This window comes from Berghia stephanieae, chromosome 6 (assembly GCF_034508935.2).
Source record: "Berghia stephanieae isolate SIO BIC M18660-M18661 chromosome 6, UCSD_Bste_1.3, whole genome shotgun sequence".
Taxonomy (NCBI): Eukaryota; Metazoa; Mollusca; class Gastropoda; order Nudibranchia; family Aeolidiidae; genus Berghia; species Berghia stephanieae.
In genome coordinates this window covers 40,519,976-40,532,283 of record NC_088365.1, presented here as the reverse complement: position 1 = coordinate 40,532,283, position 12,308 = coordinate 40,519,976, and the positions used below count along the sequence as shown (strand labels likewise).

Sequence of the window (12,308 nt, the reverse complement as noted above, 5' to 3'; positions counted from 1 at the left end):
AATTCAGTGCAATACAAGATATTACAAACATGACAATCCAAGATTTCAACCACGTCATGCAGGAAAGTGCCACTGAACACTTAGGACACAATAAATCCAATACATAGAATTGGATATCAGCAAGGTCATGGGAGCTCATTAACCAAAGAAAATCAATCAAACTAAATCTTTTGAACGCTAAATCCCCCGACTGAAAGAAAGGCTATCCAGTGAATACTCATTGAAGGATAAAGAAGTGAAAAAATCCACAAGGAAAGACAAAAGAGATTTTGCAGAAAATTTAGAAACTGAAGCAGAAAATGCAGCTGTAAGACAAGACTCACAAACGCTATACAAAATCACAAAAAAGCTCTCAGGAAACAGAAGTTATGGTCAAGAGAAGCCATTAAAATCCCAAGATGGCAGTGTCATCACAGACGAAAAGGAGAAAATTGAAAGATGGAGAGAATATTTCGCAAACCTTCTGAACAGACCAGACCCATCTTCTTACACAGATATCCCAGAAGCAGAAATGGACGTAGAGGTTAATCTTGGTCCAATCACTGAGCATGATGTGCACGAGGCAATACAACAACCAAAAAAATGGCAAGGCCCCAGGTATTGACAAAATCAGTGCGGAAATGCTTAAAGCGAACTCGCAAGAAATGTCCAAAATTCTCAGTAAATTGTTCACCAACATTTGGGAAAAGGAAGAAATACCAGAGGATTGGCAGAAAGGCATCATCCATAAAATAGCCAAGAAAGAAGACCTGGGAAATTGTGCTAACTGGCGTGGAATCACACTCCTGTCCGTAACGAGCAACATTTTTAATAGAATCCTTCTGAAAAGAATCTCACATCACATTGAAAACATTCTGAGAAAAGAGCAGGCAGGGTTCAGAAAAGGGGAGTCATAGTGACCACATATTTACCCTGAGACAAATCCTGGAGCAAAGCATTGAATGGAACAGCCCCCTCTACACCATTTTTGTCGATTTTGAAAAAGCCTTTGACAGCTTACACAGAGAGTCCCTGTGGAAAATACTCCGCCATTATGGTATACCGATGAAGATAGTCAACTTAATAAAAGCAATGTACCAATGCCAAGTGATCTGTGGTAACAATTTAAAAGACAGCTTTAATATAACAACTGGTGTGAACAAGGCTGCATACTCTCCCCGCTTCTGTTTATCTTGGCTCTAGACTGGCTCATGAAAAATACAATTGAGGGTAAGAAGAGAGGCATTCGCTGGACACTGGCATCCTTTCTGGAAGATATAGACTACGCAGATGATATCGCGTTAGTTTCCAGTACACACAGAGACGCCTCAGAGAAACTAAACGTACTACACAATAACGCCTCGAAAATTGGACTAAAAATAAATTTCGATAAGACTGTGTACATTAGGGTGAATCCAAAACATGACAGTGAACTTAGAATAGATGAACATATAATTGAAGAAGTAACAGAGTTCTCCTACCTCGGATCCAAAATAACAAACGACGGAAATGCAGAACACGATATCAAGCACAGAATTCAAAAGGCAAACCAGGCTTTCGGCATGCTGAAAAACTTTTGGAAATCAAAGCAAATAATGAGAAAGACAAAGCTGAAAATATACAAGAGCAATGTTTTAAGTGTACTGCTTTATGGAAGTGAAAGCTGGAAAATGACATCCTCCTTAATACAGAAACTAGAAGCCTTTCAGAACAAGTGTTTAATAAGAATTTTAAATTTATTTTGGCCTACAAAAATAAAAACAGTGGATCTATTAAAGAAAGCTGACTGCACTAGCATTGAAAGCCAAATAAAAAGAAGAAGATGGCGTTGGCTGGGTCATGTGGCCAGAATGGAAAAAGGGTCACTTCCCAAGACAGCAGATGGGAAGAGAAAGCGGCGAAGACCCAAAGAAACCTGGCGAAGGACCATGGAGAAAGAATTAAAGGAAGCAGGCCTGTCCTGGAATACAGCCACCGCAAAAGCAGCCGATCGCAAAAAATAGAGATGTCTGGTGGATGTCCTATGTGCCTCAAGGCCCGAAGAGGATTAAGTAAGTAAGTAAGTAAATCTTTTGACAAAATGTCATGTAAATGTAAATATGTAAATCAAAATTGTATCACTTCCAATTTTTGTTAAAATTATCACTCTCAGCTCGGTTTCCATTTGTTGAAGCGGGTACTCGTTACCCGCCCCTTTTACCCGAGTACCCGGTTTAACTTTATTACCCGCGGGTACCCGCCCAGCCCTACATTTCATGTTTATAGTGCTGGGTCGAGTTTGAAACGATCAAATCGAGCGAGTTTTCGATCGAGTCCTCTAAAATCGAGTCGGTTTCGGGCGGGTTTCGAGTCAGTGACGTCATCGAGCAGTGATTCGTTTGAAAAAAAAAATACGAGCATCTCGTTTGCCACAGGAAACTTCACATACCCCTCCCTCTCATATGTCTGTGGCTGGCTTGACTGCAGCTGGTTATGATGGGAGCTGCCAGATGGCCAAGTTCAAAATTGGTTACTAAGAAACGCTTTTCTATTATTATTCATTTTTAAAAAAAATCTTTTATTAAAAAAAAAATGAAAAGATAAGTTTATCCAACTGTAGTCGATTGTTTTGTTAATCAAAACCAATGAGTTTTTCAAGGGAGTCAGAATGCTTGTGGTGTTTGGCTATTTGGGGTCTATTTGACTACTTGGGCAAGAAGAAATCTGGCTGTTTGGCAGCCTTGATTATGATCGTTCGTCGCATCACACACACACACACACACACACACACACACGCACACACACACACACACACACACACGCCATCAAACAGTTGTTGATGGTGAAGGGTTGAGACCCCCCCCCCCCTCCCACCACCATCATCCCGCTGTCACCTTAACATTTCATATTTATGTCGCGCCAAAAGTTGTCGGCCGCCCCCACCTCCCATAATTTGTCACTGGTCGTCATTGCCTCTTGTGTGTGCGGGAAAAGGTCGTGCCTTTCATTTCATTATTTGAAAAATAAATGAACAAGAATGGTGTGTTTTTATTAGGTAGGTAGATAATAATAATATTTAGCAGGTTCCACACCCAGACACACACGGATTGCCCGGACACGATGATAACGATGCCGACGACAATGGATGACGATGATGATGATTATCGTGTTTCTGTTTAAAAAATGAAATACTTTAGCAGGTTCCACCCCCACCCCCCACACGGATAGACCGGACCCGAAGATGATGATTGTGTATTGCTGGCTGTTACGGCTGTGATGATGATGATGATAATGATGATGATGATGACGATGGCGCAGATGGTGATTATTTGTTCGGTCGCTCAGTGGTACGGTGTCTCTTGTCACAAAATCAAGCCTTGTCAATGGCCGAATGAGTGACAGTGATTGTTGAAAATTGTGATCCAGACGTTAAGTCCGTGTGTAAGGCACTTGACTCAGGTGTGAATGTATTCTTATCTTATAAGCAATGGCGGGTATTGTAAAGAGCTTTAATACAAAAAGACTCCAAACAGCGATCGGTACCTACTGTACGAAATGGATGTATGGTCGATATGGCGTGCCGGAGGAATAAATTAAATTAAATATTGTGAAATTCATTGAGCATGGTAAATCCTTGGAAATGCGCTTTGAACTAATACACCTGCTAGACAACTCCGATTCCAATATAAACGACTGATTAATGTTCCCATATATAAACTATTGTTAGCTGAAAATCTTTCTTTGTCGGGACTCCAAAAGTATGGAACGAATTAGACAAAGAAATCAAAGGGGTCTTTTAGGAGCACTGATTGATTTTAGATTGATTATTACATTGAAATGTGTTGATATTTATTTTATTCATTATTATTAGGGTGGTGGTGGTGGTGGTGGTGATGATGATGATCCCGCTGATATGATGGTGATGATAAATAAATTAAACATATCTAATTCCCTTTATTCATCCCATAGGGGAGATTCGTCTTTCGGGTCTATTCTAAGGGAAGACTGGAATAACCCAAGCGACAGCCGCAGTGCAGCGCCGCAAATTTAGTTAGGGCAAGGTGACTTGCTCAAGACCACTCAGCGGCGGGTGATCGAACTCGGTACCTTTCGGGTGCCAACCAAAGACCGTACCGCTGCCCCTGATGATGATGATGATGATGATGATGATGATGATGATGATGATGGGAACTAACAAAGAATACACAGGCATCTAAAATTGAAACATTCCATATTCAAAGCTAATGTTTTACTTTAAAAAATTGAGCTTTACAATATCCACTAAATGTGATCAAAGCGCTTTGTAAAGGGGTCCCTGGTCAACAGCAACATTTAATATGTAGGACGGGACATGCCGCCTGTTGGGCGATATTACAATTTTTCAGACAAAGACAACGCTGTTAACGGCCAGGTACTCATTTTACACCTGAGTACGGTGAGAGAATGTGAGTAAAGAGCCTTGTCCAAAGACTCAACTATGCACCGAGCGCGAGGCTCGAACCCAGGACTTTCCGATCCGAACGCGGGTGTCATACCACTAGACCATTATAATGCACTAGACCCATGGCCGACAAGAGTACTATAGGTACGTCATGACTAGACCACATAGCCGCACTACTGTAGGAGTCTTCACTGATAGATGGATGCGTGTGTGTCATAGAAATAGCCTTAGTGTGTGTGTGTGTGTGTGTGTGTGTGTGTGTGTGTGTGATAGTCAAACTTGAGTAGGTTTAATGAAGACTTGTCACACACGCGTGATACACCTATACGAATTTCCCTGCCACCCAGACACACTAACATCTGACAAGGAGTGAGGGCTGTGGAAGAACCACAGACTATCGTGTGCAAACGTTGGCGATTGGTATCGGATGGCAAACTGTGATCGTTTGAATTTGAAATGATTCGAAACACTCGTTACCCCTCCGCTCGCTCGGATTCTGATCGTCTCAAGCTCGTCTCACGTGTCAAGATCGTCTCAAGCTCACAACCCGCCTGATCGTTTTAGTGACTCGATCGTTTTACTGACTCGCTCTTCCGGCATTGAGATCGGACGCTGACTCGCTGTCCCTGACTCGATCGTCGATCGGGTAAAAGCGATCAAATAACCCAACACTAATGTTTATGTCGCGCCAAAAGTTGTCGGCATGACCGCCCGCACCTCCCATTTGTCCTTTAACAATCTTATTAAACATGTATAGAATTGTTATTATTGTATTGGGTGTTACTTTTGTCTTCACTCACTTGTTATTAATACAATTAAGTTATAAGGGGCCCTAAGGCTATTCTTAATCACCCCTAGGTAAAACCTGAGACGTTTGTGGTGTAGGTTGAGTAGCGCATCTCGTAACGAGAGCCATAGCGCGCATACTAGTTCGAATTCAGATGATTGAGCTTATCGTTTGGACTCGAACCCACAAAAAAGCAGGCAAAGAAAGAAGCAAAAGAGCCGTTGCAAAAGCAAAGTCTATTCAAAGATATGTATGAGCAATTAGAAAGTAAAGAAGGCCAGAAAAATATTTTCAGAATAGCGAAACAGAGGGATAAGAATAGGAAAGATATACAACATATTAAGATGATCAAAGACGAGAATGGAAGAATAGTGGGCAAAGATGAAGAGATTCAAGCTAGATGGAAAACATACTACAAACACCTCATGAATGAAGAGAATGACAGGGAGAGGAAAAGTGCAGTTATACAACCTAAAGAGAAAGAAAGTAGTAGCTAGATGAGATAAGCAAGAACGAGGTGTGGGATGCTTTGCGCAAGATGAAAAGGGGGAAGGCAGTTGGACCAGACGAGATACCAGAAGTCTGGAAATCACTTGGAGATGAAGGGTTAAATTTCCTGGTATGGTTATTCAACGACATCTTAAAGAAAGATAAAATGTCAGAAGAATAGACAAATAGTACGTTGATTCCCAAATACAAAATTAAAGGTGTTCATTGATGTGGCAACTATAGGGGCATCAAGTTAATGAGCCATACAATGAAGATATGGGAAAGAGTAATCGATAAGAGGATTAGAAAAGATGTAGACATAAGTAAAGAACAGTTTGAATTTGTCGCTGGTAAAAATACAACGGATGCTATATTTGCTCTAAAAGTGACCGCAGAGAAGCATAGAGAAAAGCAGAGAGAATTACATTGTGTGTTCATTGACCTGGAGAAAGCATATGGTAGGGTACCAAAAGAAATAATGTGGTACTGTCTAAGAGCAAAGGGGGTAAGAGAGAAATATCAAAGTTATCCAAGATATGTACAAAGGAAACAAAACAGTGGTAAGGACAGCTGTTGGCTCAATTGATCCATTTAATTTAAGAGTTGGATTACACCAGGGATCTGCTCTCAGCCCACTGATGTTTGCAATTGTAATGGTTATCCTAACAGAACCCATTCAGCGAGAGGCACCATGGAACATGATGTATGCGGATGACGTGGTACTTTTGAATGATACAAAAGCTGAGGCGGAAAAGGAACTACAGGGTTGGAGACGGGTGTTGGAAAGGAGAGGATTAAGGGTAAGCAGATAGAAGACATAGTATTTGTGCATCGGACAACAGAGAGCAGAACCACCAATGAAGATAGGAGAAGAGGATGTGCCAGAGACAAACCAATTCAAATACTTAGGATCAACTGTTCAAGGAGATGGGAGCAATGAGATGGAGGTTAAGAAGGGGAATAATTAGAGGAAGGTAACTTTTGTAAGACCAGCAATGTTATTTGGACTAGAGACAGCAGCTACAATAAAGAAACAAGATAAAGAAGTTGAGGTGGCAGAAATGAGGATGTTGAGATGGTCACTTGGCTGGACAAGAAAAGATAAAGTGAGAAACAAACGAATTCAAAGGTTGACTGAAGTGAAGAATAAAGATGAGAGAAGATAGCTTGAAATGGTTCGGGCATGTAAAGAGACGAGAGAGAGTATGTGGGAAGGAAAGTATTGGACTTACAAATAGCGGGAAAGAGGAAAAAGGGACACCCAAAGACTAGACGGTGGGATAAAGTAAAGGATGATATGAAAGAACTGGGCCTGGAGGAAGATGATGAGCTGAACCGAGATGCATGGAGATGTGGCATTCATAATGGCAACCCTGCAACTGCAACTAACTATACATATGACTTCTTCCCTCTCAGCCAAGGTCAGGACAGAAGCAAATTATTTTATTACAAGACGAGCAAGTTGGAAAACGTATAGGGGGATGGGATGGGAGAAACAGCAAGACAGTAAGTAAGTGATCTCCCTGTCCACATGATGGGGGGGGGGGGGGGGGGGGGGGGGGGGGGAGACAAGTTCGCCTACGTAGAAAACATAGTCCGAAACAATTTGGCTGACATAGCATACACTGAAATGGTTGCAAAAGCAAATTATTATAAAACCTGACTTATGTGGAGAACAATAAATGCACCGTTTCCTTCAAGATCCTAGGCCCACGCTAAACCAAATGGTCCCATGAAGAACAGGACATATAGAGTGAAGCAACCGACATGGAATCCAAATGGTATAGTATAGAGGGATAAAGAGATAGTTTAGTCAGGATGTTGACCCATGAAGAGTCCGCCAAGAGGGGGGTGTGATTATGACGAATTGCGGTCGTTTTCATGAAAGAGAAAAAGATACATAAAACATAAAGGACGATTCTACACATGCCTGCAATCTTGGGTCACATGCGCCTAAGAATAAAGCTTAAAAATGTCCCAACAGCAGTCTACCCAATACGACCACCAAGTATCAACTCACATTGAGAAAGTACTAGATGTTTATTCATACTCATATTGAATTAAGACTCAGAGTCAGGGAGATGATTTACAAAAAATAGATAAATAAATAAATAAAAGTACACACAAGAATCACTTCTCACAGACATGTCAAGTGCGGGACAAAGCCATTTAATTCCGCCCACCCCAACCCCCAATTAGTATTAGTATTAGAAGACATCACTGTTATATTTCTGGAATACAATTTCAAGTGGCTGTTCATGAATTCGAGAACAGAATACAACAAGTGAAATAAATGAAAGCAACAATGAGGGAAAAGATTAAACAAATAAGTTGTATGTAGTTTGATTTCATTCCATATTTAATTTATTAAACGATCTTATTTCAAAAGGCAAGACAAAACGTAGTGAAAAGTGTATGGTAATAATAAAAACAACTATAATAATAATAATAATAATAATAATAATAATAATAATAATAATAATAATAATAATAATACTAATAATAATAATAATAATAACAATAATAATAATACATTTTATAATAATAATAATAATAATAATAATAATAATAATAATAATAATAATAATAATAATAATAATAATAATAATAATAATAATAAAAATAATAATAATAATAATAATAATAATAATAATTTCTTATATGGATCTGTAATGGTGTGGGGAGTGATGATTGGTGGCAGAAAAAAAGCTATTACGAATCAACCAATGACTCAGCTCAGCGATATTCTTGAACTAATAATTGTCCCATCTATTCGAAATCAAAATAATCAAGTGATGATATTTCAGATAACGCCTCAGTGCATAGAGGTCGATAAATATCTGCTTTCCTAAACGAATAAAATTGTGCAATAATTTTTTTTAAAAAGTAAAGAACATTTCTCATCTTTAAATTAAGTCAGATTGAATTAGAATAATTTCACCAAGTATAAAGTCGTCATTGTCCCAGCAAACCTCACCTGAACCTGGCATTATAAGTAAGAGAAACACAATAACTTAAAATTCATGTCTATTTACCCTAATTACAGGTGAACGAATGAAACTACAGGTCTTTTTCAGGAAATAGTCGCTCGTATCCAAAGTCTTCACTGTGTCCTAAATTGATTAAAAAACTCAAAAGTAAAAGTGAGTAAAAGTAAATAAATAAAAAATGTTAAAAGTCGATCAAACTTCTCGAGTCATCAGGAATGGTGTCAACGTTTTGAAGTTTAAAATTAAGACTTTTTGCCAAGGGAGTATAAAAAAGAAAGAAAGAAAGAAAGAAAGAAAAAAGAAGGAAAATATTATGCCTAGAAAGGAGCTCGGACCTCTAACTCACCCCACCCTGGTTACACTTAGGCTGTGTTAAAACAGCCGGCCACCTCGCCTTCTCACGCTCGGTCAAACAGTTTAGCCCTTAAGGCTACTTTAAGTTACAGTCTCTTCCTGTGTACTGAATACACAGCTGAGAGATTTCCTGAACATCCCCCCACCCCCTCGCCTGTCATCTACATCCATCTGTAATTGGATAGATGGGTCGGCTAGATCCGGATGCTCTCAGGGCTGTTCAAAGCTTTCCAGATGCCATCGGATGCCTCCCAAAAGCTCCTAGTGCTAAGGGAAACAACTCAAATATTCCCTCAACTAACCCTAATAAAAAATAAAGCCTAGTACTTTTAACCAATCCTAATAGTAATAGGAAAAACAAACACCCTAGCACATTACTAAGACTTATGACTAACCCTATTAGAAAAAATTCCTCTGACCTTGAACTAACCCTAATAGAAAAAAACAAAAACAACCTAGGACTGCTTTCAATACTTCACAAAACAAAATGGCGATGGAAAACCAAAACAATGGTCGTATTAGGAAAGTTTAAACATTCATTTATCTATCAAGGTTTGTTCTGGAGTTTTTAAAATGCTACTATATATTGACAAATTGAATAAATAAACCCATGACAAAAGATCCTCGGTGAAAATAAAAACTGAAAGAAATGCTAGCACGAGGAGCTTTCAGAAGGCCTCCCCTCCGGACGGCGTCTGGAAAGCTTCTGACAGCTCTGAGGGCCTCCGGATGGCTTGAGAATGCTTTAGATGACCTACGGACCGCTACAAATTGAGCGTTCGGGACTCCTAATCGATATATATATTGGTTGAGTAAAAATTTAGGTACAGGCCAAAACATTAAATACATAAATATATAGATTAATAAATAAATAGAATAATATGATTTTATCAATGGTCATATGTACTATTTATTGATCAGTAACCATAATCGTTTTGTCAATTGTCAATGTACTATTTATCAATTGGTAACAATAATCTTTTTGTCAATGGTCAATGTACTAAATAATCATTTTGAATGTATTATTTACCGATCGGTAACAATAATCGCAAACAGAAAGAAAAAAAGGTGGATTTATATTCATGAGCACCAAAAGATTATTTTTAATCGTCAGTCAGATGTCTTTACATCATAGTTTAAATCGATAAAATGTGCGCAAATATTATGTAAGCGTTGAACAATTTTTTATTCAACGCATTCAAAGCATTATTCAACGATTACGCATTTTACTAAGAAATGATAGGGTCTTCCTATGGGAGGGGTGGAATAATAAACGATTCTTACACTCTTGCTTTTTGGAATCCCGGACGTGTTCCCAACCGCTACACGAGCTTGGAGAGAGTGTAAGAAATTTTTTATTCTGCCCCTCAATGAATTTTGATTTCGCCATCTTGGAATAAATATACATACGATTTATAATCTGACGCACAAATTATTATTGTAAACATATCATTACGCATTACTATTTAGGGAGAGGGGTAGAGTATTAACTATAATGCTACAGCTACAGAGAAAAAAGAATAATCTAGACACATTTGTTCTATCCCTTGGCCATCTTACCCTCTCTAGTGTGCTATGTTCTATCCCCTTCACCTTTGGACCATATGCATAGAAACCATTGGTCTCATGTCACTTTTGACATTGGTGCCATCTGTCCAGACTGCTGTCTTAAAAATGGGAATATAGCCAAATTTCATGTAACTGAGCACAGGTGTCAAAATATAACACTAACATGGTGACGTTTTTTCCTCGGAACTGCAACTTAGCAGCCTGAGCTTTAATCACGGCAAATCTTTGACACAGCAAAAGCAGCGGAAAATTTCTGAAAAAAATCAAAAAATCACAGAATTCTGTGGATCCACGGAATATTAGCATTACAGAATGATACTAACTAATAATCTTGCTTTTATCTCTTTTGCATCGTTGTCAATGACACAATGATTCAACTTTAACAGCTTGCTCTCGTCAAACAAAATGACAACATTTCTATAACTTACAAGAAGAAATTGATCAATTAGGGCACACTTAAATCACATGGAAAGCAGTGGGCTATAGGGCACTCATATTATGATAAATGATACATTTTGTTTCCAGCTTCAATAACTGTATACACAATGGCAATGCAGCACTGCCATGGCCTTTTCTTCTAACACATGTCTGTGAAAGTGAAAGTGTCACTTTAACTGATACTGATACCTTCACGAGAATCACTTACTATTTGCGTGTGTTGAAAGTAGTTTATAAGATATTTTTTTTGGTGTAAAATATCAAAAAGATACAATCAAGATATATTTATAAACATTTCAGGTTTTAATCATGTCCTTCTTTACCAAAACCACAACCCCCCACCCCCTCCCCCCCTCCAAAAAAAAATACAAAAAAAAAACAAAAAAAAAACAACACACAAAAAACAAAACAAATCAACAACAAACAAATCAAACAGATCTAATCACTGTAACGCCAGCATCGCATCGGGATATTGCCATGCTTTTACCCATGTTTTTCCAAGTTCCAACAGTTGGGTCATATACTTCTAAGGAGTCAAGCAAAACTTTTCCATCATAGCTGGGGAAAAAAGAAATAACAAATTGTACATTTTAAAACACATAGTCATGATCATAAATTTGTATACACATTTTAAATCATATTAATTAACTGAGCCTTATGAAATTTCACTGAGTTGCTGTGAATAAGATTCACTGTTTAATCTTTTTTGTTTTTGTCCATAACTTTGCTCATGATGATGTCCACGAAGTAAGACTTTTGTATGCAACTGTCAACAGGAAATGTGTAGAATCAAAAGTGTCTGTATCCTTGTTTACTTTAATAAATGCTGATGCTGAAAAACAGTTTAAAATTTGTAATTCTTCATTTCATGTCACTTTCAAGCCACACAGACAGTAAAGGATTGCCCAGGAACTGGAAGGCCATGAATACGAACTCAAGGTGAGGATTACTTTGTTCATGCACTGAGAAATCGATTTCGAACCGCTTGTAATTTTCCTGATGCCAAATAAGTAGACAAACAGTTAGACCTCGACTTCCAGAACACAGCATTGTTGCCAGTCAACTGTTAATGTGTCCTCATTTCAAGACAAAAATCATCGCCAAATTCGCCTATATGAGCTCAAGATTATCGGCACCGGTCGGTGAATCAGTGGTTAACAGTCCTGTTCACTGATTTTCTTTTAAGCACCAGCATGATCATAATCCCTACTATCACTATATTATTTGCTGTGATTGATCGCAATCCTTATTTATCTTTTTTTATTTTAGGACGTTTACGGGG

The 12,308-nt window shown here is 38.5% G+C and overlaps 2 protein-coding genes across 5 annotated transcripts in view; one reads left to right on the top strand and one right to left on the bottom strand.

Annotated features, from left to right (window-relative positions):
• The first annotated feature begins 5,724 nt into the window (after positions 1–5,724).
• On the top strand, positions 5,725–9,284 carry LOC144975847 (uncharacterized). Its single transcript, XM_078920034.1, has 4 exons — positions 5,725–5,843; positions 5,919–6,133; positions 6,345–6,475; positions 9,138–9,284. The coding sequence occupies exons 1-4, from the start codon at positions 5,725–5,727 to the stop codon at positions 9,282–9,284; spliced, it is 612 nt and encodes a 203-aa protein (XP_078776160.1).
• LOC144975029 (kelch-like protein 12) overlaps positions 7,759–12,308 on the bottom strand; it is a 138,274-nt gene continuing 133,724 nt past the window's right edge. For 3 of the 4 annotated variants that reach the window (XM_078918675.1, XM_078918674.1, XM_078918676.1), the window contains one exon: positions 7,759–11,584. In XM_078918675.1, the coding sequence (XP_078774801.1) occupies positions 11,455–11,584 (130 nt within the window). In that variant the 3' untranslated portion in view covers positions 7,759–11,454. The remainder of the gene's footprint in view (positions 11,585–12,308) is intronic. The other variant, XM_078918677.1, reaches the window with a different exon arrangement.